General features: G+C 43.8%; 1 protein-coding gene across 7 annotated transcripts in view; it reads right to left on the bottom strand.

Moving 5' to 3' along the window:
• stard13b (StAR related lipid transfer domain containing 13b) overlaps positions 1 to 16203 on the bottom strand; it is a 72522-nt gene that overhangs the window by 25066 nt on the left and 31253 nt on the right. The window contains exon 1 of one of the 7 annotated variants that reach the window (XM_061827226.1): positions 12381 to 12657. The exons of 5 other annotated variants lie outside the window; for them this stretch is intronic. In XM_061827226.1, the coding sequence (XP_061683210.1) occupies positions 12381 to 12504 (124 nt within the window). In that variant the 5' untranslated portion in view covers positions 12505 to 12657. Of the gene's footprint in view, positions 1 to 7130; positions 7397 to 12380; positions 12658 to 16203 lie in introns of those variants that run through there. One more of the 7 variants, XM_061827225.1, reaches the window with a different exon arrangement.

The following is a 16203-nucleotide window of genomic DNA, read 5'->3' as shown; positions in this document are numbered from 1 at the left end:
CGTCACAGTGATGCCTTGACATACCACTTTAATTTGTTCATGACTTTATGTGAATCAAATCATTCGTGTCTCAAATCAACTTTCATTTCAATTTGGAATTTTGAAAAACAACCCCCCCAAAAAAACACAAATATAAATAACGTTTGCCATAGAGATGAACGGAAAGGCCATTAATCCATTCCAGGCCCACCTAACCGCCAACAAGTTCTTTTAACTTGATTGTGACATTTAAATAAATTCTGGAATTAACTTTTTGTGATTTTTTTCCCCATGTTTAGTAGCAGTCACTGTTTTTCAGGCCCATTGGATTAAGAAATTATTTGCCATAATACATGCATCAAAAAATAATAAACCAAACTTTTCCTTGCAGAATAAAAAAAAAAAAAATAAAGGTATCAAGGTAAAAACTGTAGATACTATTGTGATAAAAGCACAACTTATTGAGCTCTTTTAGTTACTGTAAATAAACAAAAGCCCCAACTCTGCAATGGACTCTCTCGATATATATATTTTTTAATACTATGCCATTACATGTGGCTGTTGTGAAACATAACATGCCTATTTTGACAAAATAAGCAGTTGAATGTACTGCAGTATTTGTATTTGTACATGTATTTATAGTTTGCAAATGTTGGGAGTAAAAGTAAAATACTGCAAATACTCAAAGTACAGATACTTAAAAAAATCCATTTACTGTAAGAACAGTAGTAAAGTTGTGTATTTACTTACTCCTCACCACTGGTGATAAACCAGTTGCATAAGATAAGCGCGGAAACATAGAGCAAAATATGTTATTGTGGCAATTTAGTCTAAAGGGAAGAAAGTCAGTCCCTGTGGTATTTTCTAATATTTGCAATGGCAAAATTCCAAAACGCACAACTTTTTTTTCCCCACCCTGATTGTGTCCGAGTTAATGTGTGACCACGTGTCCCCTGTGACAGTTCAGCGTGCGCATTTGTGAAATGTGCACTCAAATCAAAGATTAGCGAGCACATGTTGAACTGTCACCCAACAAGCTGCGCTCCAGCGCCCCCTACAGGGCCAAAACAGGAGTCAATAATATTCGAGGATTCACGTGGCTTGGAGAGAGGAATGGATTTCGAGTACAAGAAAATTTAATCTGCCGGTCAAGAAGTATTCAAACCTTCTTGGGGTTTAGGTAAATCTCTTTATTTGGCATTATTACCAAAACAAATGAATGTTTTATTTACATTAATCAACAGCATAATTGTGATGTCTGATGAAAGTGTCAGTCAACGACAATTGAAGTAAATTCCTGCTATTTGTGTTGTTGGCCAAGTAAAGAAAACACAAGTAATTGACAGCCAACCCTAAAAAAAAAAATTATAATTGCCTATATTCCTAATTTAAGAAGAAGAGGTTCCTTGGAATCACAATCTGTCTGAGCCTTGGAATCTGCCTTAAACTGTCTGGCTAAAACCAAGTTGGCCAACTTTATTAAATTCAGGGAATGGGCTCACATTAACACTAGCACTCGTATGCCAGCGGGCAGGTGCTGCCATCCAATGAGCTGCCAGGCCCACTGGGAGCCGCTCAGGGTTCCAAAACTTGCCCATGAACAATTTCAGAGTGGACAGTCGGAGCCAGGAGTCGAACCGCTGACCCTTCACTGGACCAGCGGGTCTCACAACCGAGTGACAACTATCACCGTCCCCCCCCAGAAATATAAGCGAAGTGTTAGTAATGCAAAATGCAACCATTTACAGAGAAATTTGAAATATTCTTATTAGGATGGAAAACATTTTGAGAACCACTTACACCTTTGAGACTACCAAATTTTAATATTGCTTATGACAGTGGTATTCGGAGCGCTTCATATTTTTTGTTGTAGTACTTGGCGTAAAAAGTTCGAGAATTGCTGCTTCGTTAATGCATTTTGGCTTGAGGGTTAGCGGTGATCAAAACCCTCTCAAACGTGCAGCGAGAACATCTTAAAGGTTGCTGCGGGTAACTTTTTAGGTGGGGTGAACTCAAATTTGCATCCTCGGGGGGGGGCTCACGAAAGACAAGCTCATGCATTTGAAGTGCGGAGACCGCGGCGGCGGATGAGAGTGCACAAGCTAATCATGTTGTCAAAATGCCTCCTTTTTTGACCCCCGGTCACTATTTACTACCCCTCAGAAGTTAGCAGACAAAAAGAATCTGCATCACAACAACCAGGACATAAAGCTACCCGTTCATGAATAAAAGATTCAACAGGCTCTTGGGAAGCCAGCAAACAACAACAGTGCTGCCTCGTCGCTGGGTTCCGAGTTTCTGTATTCGGGTTGCACGCCAATGCGCCTTTGAGGGGAATTTCAAAAAAGCGTTCTAAACACTTGCTTAGCACGAGGGCACAAATTGGGCTCCATATTTGCTCCAACGCTCAAGTGCTTCTCAAATTTGACAGAGTGGAGGTCCATCAAGGCCAAAAAACCACAAACACTCGCTCACTAGGTAGAACTGCACGGGGAAAGGATGAGGACCAGCCACTCCGCAAGTAGCGAAAACTTTGACTCAGGAAATGAAAACCATGGACACATTCCCATTCCGTTGCCCACCGGCCTCCCTATTTAAATTATTATTTTTTTAATTACCTCATATCATCATCTGTGGAGGATGAATAAAGAAACGGGCCAATTTTCTCAAAAGTACAGATCCCGCTTTTCAAATCTGTGTTCTTTGTACACTGCTTATGCCACAGCCGTCCTGCAGCTGACTCCTTAGCTAAAGGGTGTTAAACTCATTTTTTGTAGGTATCTTTTCGCTCAAAGGGCTGTTCTGACTGGAAAATCATCAAAATCTTTAATTGTGTCATCAATTTAAAATTTTGCTACAGATTGGGTTATATGGACGTTGACACACATGATTTGCCTTTGCAGGCCACATAAACTCACGTGTGAGGCCGGATCTGGCCCTCGGGCCTTGAGTTTGACACCTGTGCCTTAGCTCAACGTGCAAAAATATGTACACTATGTATATATATTTATTTTTTTAATGTCAGAAATTCCGACCTCGCATGCTTGGCTGGAATTTGTCGGTGGAGGTTTGGGGAGGGGCCAAAGTCGCCCCCCCCCGCCTTCTCACCACTCGCTCACTTTTAACCTGCTGTGTCAACAGCAGGCAGGAATGCAGGAGCCGCCGCTATTTATGCCGATCTATGCGCCATAACTTTACACACTGCTGCAGTCGCCCTCTCGAAATACGCGCCGTTATCTGCGGCATTTCATCACGCCAGGTGAGGCCGGGCGAAAGCAGGCGAGATGTGATTCGCTTGAGGCTGTAATGCTGCCATTCGAGTATAACAGATAACGAAAATCCTTTTTTGGAGGGGGGGGGGCGGTGATAAATGTTGCACGTGACAATATGTATTGTTGAAAACCTGACCACAGGAGAGAATTATGAAATCTATCGAATAAGCTTAGAAAAGTTAAATTGGCTACACCTTATATGGCAGACGTTCAACTTTAAAATAATATATTTACGCAATAAACAAAGAAAGGGCAGCCATACGGCCGGGTGTTACCATAGCAGCAACACAGTAAAACATTCTTCATTTCCAGATTGCATTTTTCAAAAAATTATTATTTGAAAGACTGCCAGGAAACCATTTTGGAATCATGCTAGGCAGTTTCAAACAAGCAATACTTTTGCTATAAAACAGTCAAAATACATCATTAAAGTCACGTTGAGGAATAGTTACTGCATTTACTAAAGTACTTTCCTTACAACTATGCAGTCTAATGGACCCAAAGTACGGCACAGTACATATGCAAGCACTCCTTACTCTACATGGTAGCATTAGCACAGATGCTAGCACTGAACAACACAAGAGAAGAGGCTGGTCTACCAATAGTATGAACCAATAAAGTGAAATTGGATCATTTTCCCATCATCATAATAAACATGTGATGACATAACACTGATTGGAATAACTAGAGCAAATTACAAAATGGAATTATTTCTCTTTTTGACAAAGCTTACAAAAACTCAGGAGTAAAGCTAAACCGACTTAACTTAAGATAACAGAACCGACATCAGAGCGGACCCCAAATTGTAGGTTTGCCCTCAAAAGCAGACGGCCGTGATCCGAAAGCGTTTGAGGTTTACATGACGGCGCATGCCTCGGAAATGGCGGATGGCAAAACGTGCGCCCGTAAAAAAAAGCAACTCGGGGCCAACATGGCGGCAATCCACGTGAGGCGCCTGACTCACCGGAGCTGCTGAGCGTGACTGGAAAGAATGCGGCCATTTGGACTAAAACACTGGGATGCGTTCCATTGGCAGGATGTAGAAATGTCAGACAAATGTGGAGCTATTCGTCCCTTTGGCAGCTTTAAGGCATGACAACTGGCTTTCACGCACAATAGAAATACACAGAATGACAAGAAAAACAACCCACAGTCAAAGAAAGTCCATTGTAGGTGACATTTAAACCACATAAGCACTGCCTGGGTACATTCCATGATTAATGCGTTCACTCCTCTCACCAGTTAGTCACAGTAACCGCCATATTGCACATTAGAAATCACCCCCCCTAAAAACAGTCTAAAAACGTTACCGCACAGTTGTTCAAGCCGCAGAGTCATAAAATAGTCCGCTCTGTGGAAACATATGCACACAATGTACGTGTCATTTTACAGTGTGACCCATTCTCTTGCTGTTTAAAGACAATAACCGCATACATGTACATTATAAATTAACAGAACAAATAGAAGTATTCTACAACTGAGAAAGTTCACGGCACGCTAAATTTGGTCACGGGTGATCAGATCATTGTATGCGTCGTGATTACGGGATGGCTTCTCTCGATGGAAGAGCAACTGGAATTGTCATACTAGCCACCTTGCACAATAGAAATAAACTTTTCCTTTTAGCTTGTCCCGATTAGGGGTCGCCACTGCGTGTCATCTTTTTCCATCGAAGCCTATCTCGTCCATTCTCCTCTCTACCACCCACTTGTCCTCATGTCCTCCCTCACAACATCCATCAACCTTTTTTTTGGCCTTCCTTTCGCTCTTTTGCCTGGCAGCTCCATCCTCAGAACACTTCTACCAATGTACTTACTCTCTCACCTCTGGACATATCCAAACCACCGAAGTCTCCACTCTCTTGTCTTGTCTCCAAAACATCCAACTTTGGCTGTCCCTCTAATGAGCTCATTTCTAATCCTACCCAACCTGTTCACACCAAGCAAGAACCTCAACATCTTCATTTCTGCTACCTCCAGTTCTGCTTTTCTTCACTTCCTTACCACACTCTCCATTGCTCTGTATTGTTGACCCCAAATATTTGAAGTCGTCCACCCTCGCTATCTCTTCTCCCTGGAGCTTCACTCTTTCCCCACCACCCATCCGTTATGGAATTCGTTTGTTGAACGCTCATATACATCTGGCACAGTTTTACGCCGGATGACTTTCCTGACGCCACCCGGGCTTGGGACCGACCGACAGGTCGGACAATTTTGTGTTCCCCAAAGGGCTCCAGATAGTCAAAAAAAAAAAACAATCAAATAAACAAAGTCAACACATAAGGTATACAATTCACATACTACCTAGTCTATGTTAAAGTTACAGTTAAAAGGTTATGTGGGTAAGAAGGTTCAACTATAACAAAAAAAAAAAAGAGAAATATAACCCATACCGCAAAAACACAGTCATATAAAATGCACGGGACGTCTGGATGACGTGATTAACGCAATGGCTCCTGTTGGCAATCATTCATTTCTGACCACTGTCACCTTGTACTGTAGAAATCAACAGAGCAACTAAAAATAAAAACAGTAAGAAAAAAACAAACAAAAAAAAAACCTCCACTGCACGGCAGGTCAAGCAAAATATAAGCACTCATCTCACAAATCCATATTGCACAACAGAAACTAACAAAACTTGAAATAATCCATATAGTTGGTACACCCTTCCCAGAGTGAAGTCGATCATACCGCAAGGACGAAGAACGCTGGCTTTTTTTTTTTCTTCAACGGTCGTAATTAAAAGTTACATAAATCGAAATGCGAAAAAACAAGTAAGAAAAAAAAATTAAAAAGAAGCCCAAAGACACGTGGGATCTGGTGCCGGGGGCCTCGTAAAAGCGTCGGCGTTATCTCATCAGCGTTTACGGCGAGTGGCTTCCCGCCTCGTTACATAACGCCGACTTATCTGCCTCCCTATTGTCAGTCAATAGGAAATATTTACTGCGCCCGCAACACCCCTTTCGACGGCTGAAGGTCAAGTTTGTCGACACACACTCCCGCGCCGGCACGCTCGACCGGAGGCGACCTTTTACCGGGGACAATCAGCTGATGTGGAAAGGAACACAACTTAGGACGCACCCCTCCCTCCTCATTCTGAGAATTAAGACTTATTTTTCAGCACATAGCCTAATATTTTTTTAAGCATTCGCCTTTCTGGACAGGGGCGCAAAAGCATCTTTAAAGTCGGAATTTTTCATATGCAAATTCATGAGAATTTGTTGGAATTGATGGAAATTCACAAGGAGCTCTAACATTGAAGGTCTGCTGCCTCTTAAAGTTTCAAGCAAGTACGGTGTCATCTTCAGTTATGGGTGCGCCAATTTAGTTCAGTTCTGTGACACTGCTCGGATTGTTTTTTTACTTTTTTGCTTTGTGTTGCAGTAAAGTAAAAAAGTGGAACCGCACTGACTGTTGTATGTATAAATTGTATTTGAATTACTCAGTTATAAATTGTACTTTACACGCACAGGTTTATTGTTCACATTATGTATTACGTTATCAGCATTAGATTCCTGGTCCACTGACACAGAAACGGCTTCTTCTTTTTGATTTGTTGTGACAGTCGGAAACAGTTTGGGGGCAGGACGACGACGCGTACGGGACGCGAGTGGAACTGCAACAACTGACGTTGTATAACGTTATAACATGTGTACACTGTAATATAATCCACATGACAGGAAATAGATCTTGAACCGGGAGTACGATTGAAAGCGCTGGAACGATACCAATGAATCACTTAAGCGGAACAAATGACGTAGTTGCAAAAACTAAATGTGACAACGGTCAAACAGTAGGCCACCTTTTTGCCATCTGGGACCAATTCCCAGAATTCCCTCGCTCGACTGTGGCTTTCCTCCCGCTACCCCCCCCCCCTTACCTCCGGCAATCCTCTTGAGGAGTTGCTGCCTGGCAATGATCCGTCCCAGCCTGTACCCGGAGCGCCTACAGCGGTGGTCCATCCTCAGGTAGATGTCCCGGCTCTCCGGGGTCATGCTACCAAGACACTCGCTGCCCGAGGACTCCGGGAGTCCTCGAAACATTTTCCAAGGGGGGCAAAAAAAATGCCGAGCAGAACAAGAGTGCCTGGTACACACACAGAGAGAAAACTTCACACAGAGGTGCAAAAATCCTAGAGTGAGCGGAGTGGGACGGCACAAAGGCCGAGGGGGCAGGAGTGGTCACGTGACCTGAAGGTTGGCCAATGGTGGGGAGGCAGTGGGAGTCCTGCCTACCTTGCAGAGCTGAATCCAGAGTCTGTGTGAAGGCTCGTCAGCAGGGAAGGAAATATAAATACCGCCGGAATGCCCAGCAAGTGAGTAAGGAGCACGCTCGGGTGAGGGAGCGCTTATAAAAATAGTGCTTGTGTTGTTTTTTTTTTTTGTTTTTTTTTCTTAATTTGGGATCCACCCCGCTCCAGAACAACTCGGCCAGTGTGCCTGGACACACAGAGTCAGGCGAGGCCCAGGAAGTGACCAAATAAGAGTTTTGCTGGGTGGAGAATGCTAATTTAGTCAGCAGCAGCAACAACAACATTTGGGAAGGCCACTCAGCGTGTCTCCACGAATTGTCAGCACCTCAGGGAGGCAAAATCACCTTCGATGCATTCCCAAGTCTGTAATTGACACCCCCGACTTCAAAGGTTTATTGTACTGTAATTGCTTATAGATACCACAACAACGCGACAAAGGAATTCTTGCGTCGAAATGAAGCTCCTCACCTCACCAGAAAAAGGGAATTAATCTTCCATCCATCCATCCATTTTCTTAGCCACGTATCCTCACGAGGGTCGCGGGAGTGCTGGAGCCTATCCCAGCAGTCAACGGGCAGGAGGCGGGGTACACCCTGAAGTGGTTGCCAGCCAATCGCAGGGCACATGGAGACAAACAGCCGCACTCACAATCACACCTTGGGGCAATTTAGATTGTCCAATTAATGTTGCATGGTTTTTGGAAGGTGGGAGGAAAGCGGAGTGCCCGGAGGAAACCCAAGCAGGCACTGGGAGAACATGCAAACTCCACACAGGCGGGGCCGGAATTGAACCTGGGACCTCAGAACTGCGAAACCACCGTGCCGCCTAAATTTATCGTTTATCTCCAAATTTGATCACGCATAACATTTCATCGTCAGTAAAAGTATATTAAGTAATGCGTGCAAATTCTTGCTGAATTGACAAAATGACCAAAAACTAGCCACTTGAACCAAACATTTCAAATTTTCTTTGTCTTCTTGAAACTTTATGTGTCTACAGGTGCTAAATTTCAAATTACTGAGTGAAACTGTCTTTGAGGGCTAAATTTTCTAATTTCCCATTTACGACCTTGGCACCGCACGTTCAGGCGTGACGCCCAAGTAGAACCTGCGCCTTCGTCTGTTTTGCGAGCAAACAACAACAGTCTCCTCACACCCGGATTAAAGTCCACATCCTGCCATGTTCAGTCGTCGTCAAGATCCGGGCCACGCTCACACTGTCACACTGTCTCACAGTGGGAGTGGCAGCGTGGCGCCATACAACCACGTTAAACACACAGCCCTTTGCCTATACACCCCCCCCCCCTCGCTCCCCCAAACAAATCCACTCCATCTTAAACTCACAAAGAGCACAATTCAGCAGCACACTTGAGAGGTCTTCATAAATGTCTCCCGGGATTTGCCCTCCCCAGCCCCCACACTCAGGTAGAGTCGCTTTTTTAAGCGGCGGGCGATGGCGTCACGCCACTTGGATTAGTTCTTCGGGCGGGGCACAAGCACCTGTTTCATTCACTGAATGAATCACTTGACAAGTTAAGAAAAAAATACAGTAAATGAGTGATGGCATGTTGTTCGGCGTGGGACATAATCTCCCCCCCCTCCCTCCACCCCACCGTGGATTCGACTCCAGTGTTTACTTCCTCGCTAGACGTCTAGACGAAAGCATTCCAGCGGCGCATTGTGCCTATCTTCTTACGGAATCTACCGCAACCTCATAACCGACACGCAGGAACTAAGCCAGGGTGATGTCGCATTGAAATAATGAAATTATGGTCTTGGGAAAGTACACTAAAGGCCCAAATAAAGATATGTCATATGTAATTAAGAAAATTAAGTATTTAGGAAATGATAGTACTGTAGTACCTTGATTTACGAGTGACTTGACTATCGAGCGTTTTGAGGTATGAAACTTCCCTCAGCCATTTTTTTCTTTGACTTGCAAGCAAAACATTGAGATAATCATACGGCCACTAAATTGTGGCAAAAAAAACTCACTGCACAAGAAGTAGTTTGGCAGATAGCAAATTATTAATTAAGAAAAGAGGCTTTAAGATGTTTTTCACCCCTTCCAGTCCAAGTTTTCTATCAAACTAAAAGGAGAAAGAGAGTTACGCATTGTGTATTCAAAACACAATGACTAGCTCCATGCTAACACCTGATACAAAACGGAATAGACAGGCTAATAATATTAGCAACAATGACTTAGCCCATGGAACAACACAAAAGTGCAGGAACACGTGATGGACAAAACAACAATACTGACAGGAATATATTCTTTATCCTCTACGACATATTGCTGCAGCTTCCTGAGTCCGTTGTGAAACTCTTCGTAGGATATATTTGAACGTCTGCGTTGTGCTGCCGCTTGGCGGCCAAGGCACGCACACCAGGAGGAGGACATTGCGGATCTGGAACGGATTAATTGAATTTCTATGCAATTCAATGGGGAGAGATGCATTGCGAGCAAGGTCAAGGAGCAAATTAAACCTGCAGATGAAAGTACCGTTGCGCTATTTTAAGATGGTGCAGAAACCCGGGCATTGGAGGCTCAGGCTCCAAGTGGAAACACTGAGTCTCGGGCCTAGTCAAACACGGCCCTGCGCGCCTCCTGTATTGCGTTTGCACGGCGAGCCGGGCTGGCGTTCCTCGGCGCAGGTGCATCCACTCACAACTTCTTGGCTTCGCGGCGCATGAATCACCGCGGCTGGCGGCTCAGAGGGAATCCATTTGATTACCAGAAACGCGCCGGCTGCGACGTTCCCGCCACTCGCTACAGTTTGATACACGCAGACAGCCAAGACCAGGAATCAGAACGAATGAAGATTTGTCCTGCCTTCCGATCAAAATAAAAGATTATCGCACGTCTAATATAATATGAGTGATTATGCTGGGGTGTGGTGTACACATCACGCTAATTGGGCTGAATTTGAGTAAGCTAAGGCTACATTCTTTTTTTTTTTTTTTTTTGCCCATACAGGCATGTGATGTTTATCTGAGTTTTTTTTTTTCGTGTCATCATGAACAGTACTATTTCGATTTTTTTCAAATCTGACCCAGGCTTCTTTCATATGTGGATATAAATCGGATCAACCAAATCCCACGACAGGTCATCCAAAGGCGAAAAGTGTCATAAATGTTCGAGAAAACAGAAGATGTTTTCAAAGGAATAAACGTGAGAAGATGTTGGCTGTGGTCAAACAAAATCTGTGAAATTGCTTTGGGAACGAGAGTGACACGAGGGGGCCGCATTTACTTCTGTAAACACGTTCCCCCACGTGGTCTCGTGTTTTGGGCCCTTCACAAATGGCTTCGCAACAGAATTCGTACTGCGTGAAAGAATCTGGCATGGGTATCGTACCCTGCAGTTTGCACGTAGCCTAAGCGATTAACCTGTGGTGCAGTGGTACAGACATACCGATTATTCAGCCCAATTCAAGCTTTTGTTTTTCCTTCCGATCTGAGACAGATTCTAAGTGAACGTCCCATAGTGTGGGGTATTAACATGCCCATAATCAGGCCTACTATTTGTTTTCAAGAATATATATAGCTTTGCATTTCGAGAAGAAGTGTAAATATGACTTTTCCTCCCTGTAACCTATATATTAATATGACTATCTTAAAAAAAATAATTTATTCTCATGATACTACATCTTTTCATCACAAGAAACGTTCCTGTAAAGCTTATGCGTCATCTTTCCTCCAAAATGAACTTCATACTCAGAAAATTTATTTTTGTCTGTAACATTACAACATTGTTCTCAAATACTGGCAACATTTTGCATTTCTACGGCATTTAGGAGTCCACACGAAACTGAGTTAGCACCCTTGGAAATCTTTCTCCCCCGTCAGGGGTCCCTGGACCTAAAATTTTGAGAACCGTCGTATGCGGCATCTGGACTCCATTAGCATGACTTCATCTCCTCCGAGTGTGCCGTTCCCACGTGAAGAAGGCTTGCGATCACGTGTGCGTTACTACGTGAGCGATTGCAACACACTGCGAGATACGAATAGAGGAACTACCACTTTTGGAGTCCGTGTGTCGCTGCAATTTGGAAAATTTAGAGCAAGGCAGGGGGGGGGGTATGGAGGACAACTGCAAAACTGCAAGACTGCATACCCTCATTAGGGTCAAGGGTTAGCTGGAGCCTAGACCAGCTCCACCCAGGACTGGTCACCGACAGGCACATATATAGTGCAGGCAAAATAACCACAATATAACCAAATAACCATTCACACTCCCGCATATGGACAATTAAGTGTCATTCCTTTGATTTAATTACCCAGTGAAATACAATCACACAACATGCAAACTCCAAATAAGAAACGCAGAGAAGGGATTCAGACCCAGAGCCCTTGGCCACGAGGCAGATATGCTCACCAATAATCCTTATATATATATTTTTTTTTTTTTTGGGGGGGGGGGTACGCTTGACTGAATGTGATATTGGAAAAATAGATCCACTGTACTTCTTGACTTCTAATACGTTCCAAAGCAGAGATAACTCACTGGCGTCACCTTGTGGCCAACTCGGGAAAGCATTTGTATTCGCACATGAAACAAAAATGCCTCAAAAGTTTCCAACAAGCTCGTAAAATGCGTGAAAATATCAAATCATATATAACGGTGGTCGGATATAAAACGTGAGACAATGCAATAATACCTCTAGCTGATTTTATCACAATAAAATTGTTTCAAGAAAAAAAATAGCCGTGTGATTCCAATCAGGGATACCCTAAAATATGTATATGCATTAATTAATTTATTAAGGTTTTTTTTTTTTTCGTTTTTTTTTTTTTTTGGTAAGCCTCCGTGGTTAGGGAGGCACCTCGACCGAGTGAAGCCGCGCTCGGGGCGCCTGGCGCGGGGGTTCCCACTGACCTGCCAGCCGCCGCTCGCGGACATTCCGCCAGATGAAGTCCCAAGCTTTGGACGTGGAGTTCCGCAGCTGCTCGCTAAAGCACCGCCGCAGCTTCAGCGGGGCCGACGTCCGTTTAGACGTCATCGCACTCGGACATTATAAATACCTGCTGTACCCCACAAAAATCAATTAAAAAAAAAAAAAATCCTACAACCACTGGAAGACACCCCCCAAAAAAGGAAAAGAAATTGCTCCCTTTTCTTAAATTAGTTTCCTTTTTTCCAGCAGTGCATACCCGAGGGGGGTAAAAACAGCAAAATAAGTCCAGGTCAAAGTTAAGAGGTTATCATCAAGCGTCAAAGTCCAGAAATGCTGTCATGGTCAAAGAGGTTTACACTTCACACCAGATGTGCTTGCGTGCGTGTTTGCTTGAGGGAAGCCACGCACGGCGAGAGCCTCACAGCCGTGATGCGTTCACTGACTGCGGGAAATATGGGGCACTCTCAGGTGACAGGGGGACATGAAAACACCCACGTAAATGATGAAAATATGTTCATGTGTGGACTTCACTCATGAGGCCAGACTAATCGGCATAGGTGGCAAAATTACTTCACCTAAAAAAAAAAAAAAGTCAAATACAAACAATCTCCTACCACGTTTAATCACTTGGAATGACTGCACACAAAATTATTTCTACCCTCTTCTAATTTGCATAGGGATGTACTGTGAATAATAATAATGAAAATATCACTGCTATCAAAACAACGTGTTCTAAATGCTTTACTAATCCTGTGAATGAACTCACATTCAAACATTTGAAATTAACGGTAATAATTGAACAATTACACCTTACCAAGAACGTCACCGATGGTGTAATGCGACACACGCCTGACTTTAGTGCGGGCAGCGTGGCGTCGATTCCTCCCCAGTGATGGTGCGGATCTGTGCCCTGCAACTGACTGGCGACCAGTCCAGGGTGTAGTCCGCCATTCGCCCGATGTTATCTGGGGTAGGCTTCGGGAACCCCCGCACTCAATCCATCCATCCATCTATCCATCCATCCTTCTTCTTCGCCGCTTATCCTCACGAGGGTCGGGGGGAGTGCTGGAGCCTATCCCAGCTCTCAACGGGCAGGAGGTGGGGTACACCCTGAACTGGTTGCCAGCCAATCGCAGGGCACATCGAGACAAACAGCTGCACTCACAATCATGCGTAGGGGCAATTTAGAGTGTCCAATTTATGTTGCATGTGTTTGGGATGTCGGAGGAAACCGGAGTGCCTGGAAAAAACCCACGCAAGGACGGGGAGAACATGCAAACTCCACACAGGCGGGTCCGGGACAGAACCCGGACCTCAGAACTGTGAGGCAAACACTTTACCAACTGCGCCACTGTGGCACCCCCACCACCCAACCAACTACTCGTGTGAGGATAAGCGACTTAGAAAATGGACTCCTCATCAAAATGTTTTACATGAAATGGGGAATTTTAAATACAACACACTGTACTCGAGAAGATTTCAGTGGCGTTGGTACTGCACTTGTAAGTATTTTTCAGACAACGTTTGACTTTTATTCCTCATGCATGGCCTTATATAAAAAAATCAAGAAGGATTTGTGACAAATAAGTCTGGTGCTCAAAATTCAACATCTACTCTCTACATACTTTTACAGTCTCTTTATACACAAGTATCTGTACTTCTATTTCAGTATAGTGTAAGTACTTTTGCCATATCTGTGAATGACACAAAAGCAACTATCCACACAGACGTAAAGAGAAAACAACAATTTTTGATTGTTATTGTGACATTATCTTCAAAAAGGCAACAATGCTATTGAGGCTAATGAAGTACAGAGCAATTTCATGCAGTACGTGACATGCTACGCTTGGTAAATAGGCGACAGTACATCGAGACTTTAAGAGCAGGAATGTGGCTTCACTTTCAGCACCATTTAGCTCCGTTGTCACAACATCCTGCGTCCCAAAAAGAAGGCCAAAGCGCCACCAACAAACTTGAGCAAAGTTCACCTCGCAAAAGGCGGATACCACAATGATTTGAGGAATTCCCAAGATCCCTTTTTTTTTTTGGCGAGGGCCGTATGGATTTCTCGGCTGCTCTTATAATACCAGCGCAAACACGGCTTTGACGTGGACAATTTAAGCCTTGCAAATTGTTCAAGTTCCATCCCGGGCATTTGATGCGGGCCGAAAATATATTCGTGATAAGTGTTTGTATCAGGTTATGAACCACAGAATTTTTCACATCTTTCACATTGTTAAAAGGATGATTCATCAATGTTTCAGAGAAAAGGGAAAGTGTATATATATATTTTTTTTGCTTTCCACACTGGCACAATCATCTGGTGAGGTTGAAGTTTCTCAGCACATTCTGGCGTGTGGGCCATTCGAACAACGGTTGATTCCAATTAAAATCGCCTTCATTTGATGAGTGTGAGAGCGCTGAGGCGTGCTCAAGATCACTCGTTTACACTTTCTGTCCTCTGGCACGTATGGGTTAAGGGGGGTACGGTGTGCCACGTGTGACAAAAATACTTTGTTCCTTGTCAGTTTCCCATGATAATAGCCAGCTTGCACAATAGAAATAAGAACGACGACTAGAAATCACGCACAAAGTTACAAAATTTCGTCTTTTTTTTGCAGGTAAACCACACGAGGACCTAATCTATGGTCTTGTAATGTGTGTGTGTGTGTGTGTGTGTGTGTGTGTTGAGTGTGGGTGAAAGGCAGGAATGCATTCACCGGTGATCAGCGCGCTGCTATTTTAAGTATCGTTTGTTCCGACCTGGGGCTAAAAGCACAACCGAGACAGAAAGCGGACGCAAAATAGACGGCAGACTCCGACACTTGTCCCGACAGCGCGTTTCCTTCCGATCGTCTCTTTCTGTGTGTCAACAGTTCAGTCAACTTTCTGACTGGAGTAACGTGACAAAATTTTTACATGCCGAGTCTGGTTGGAAGGGCGACTTCAACCAGTGTAGAACCGAGCAAGAATTTGGAAAATCAGACCGTGGGTTCTGGAGAAATTTATTTTTTTTGGAGGGGGAAATATTTAGTGTTTTAGGTTATCGTTTAATATCGAAGTAGAGAATCTGGTTGAAAAATGCCTTGAAAATAGAGTACAAGAGTAAAGAGTAAAAAGTATTAGACGACAAATTGATGGATAAAAATGTTCTGAAAATTCACAAGTCAAAGATAATTTGTTCTACTATTGTTCGAGTTAGGTAACAAAAAATGCTTCCAATACCTCAGCATTCTTTATTACATATGACAATTTCAAATTCTGGTGGATATTTCTGCAAAAAACAGAGAAGCTGACATCAAGGATTTGCATCCGTGGGCCGGATAAAAATATATGATGAGCCAGTTGTGGGCCCCCGGGCCTTGAGTTTGAAACACTTTTCTAATGATTTCTTCTCGTTTCGTATTTGTGGGCTCACTGTTGATCCTCTGGTTGTCGTAAAGCAGATAATGAATGAGCGCATTGCAAGTCAAGCCGGCAAACCCAAAGAAGAAGAGGGAGAACGGGACGGACACAACCGCTCGGGCCAAGTGCAGCCAGCCGCATTGTGACACGGCAGCGAGGTAAACACGGGCCTCCAGAACGCGCCAATTGTCCGAGCCCGGCTCATTGTGGCTCACGCTTCTTGGCGGCGAGTCGAGGACAGAAGAGGAAACATCAATCAGGCCTGGGAATGCCCCCCCCAAGACATAGATGCCTCCCTTTTGTTTGTTTAGGACCACTTAAGCAAGAACACGCACCCCGTCATCAAAGTTGATGAGTAAAGCAAAAATAATAATAATATGACTGATCAAAGTTGATCAA

Source organism: Syngnathoides biaculeatus, chromosome 8, assembly GCF_019802595.1.
Source record: "Syngnathoides biaculeatus isolate LvHL_M chromosome 8, ASM1980259v1, whole genome shotgun sequence".
NCBI classification, from domain to species: Eukaryota; Metazoa; Chordata; class Actinopteri; order Syngnathiformes; family Syngnathidae; genus Syngnathoides; species Syngnathoides biaculeatus.
Note: the sequence above shows the minus strand (reverse complement) of the source record. Positions and strands in the feature narration are given on the sequence as shown.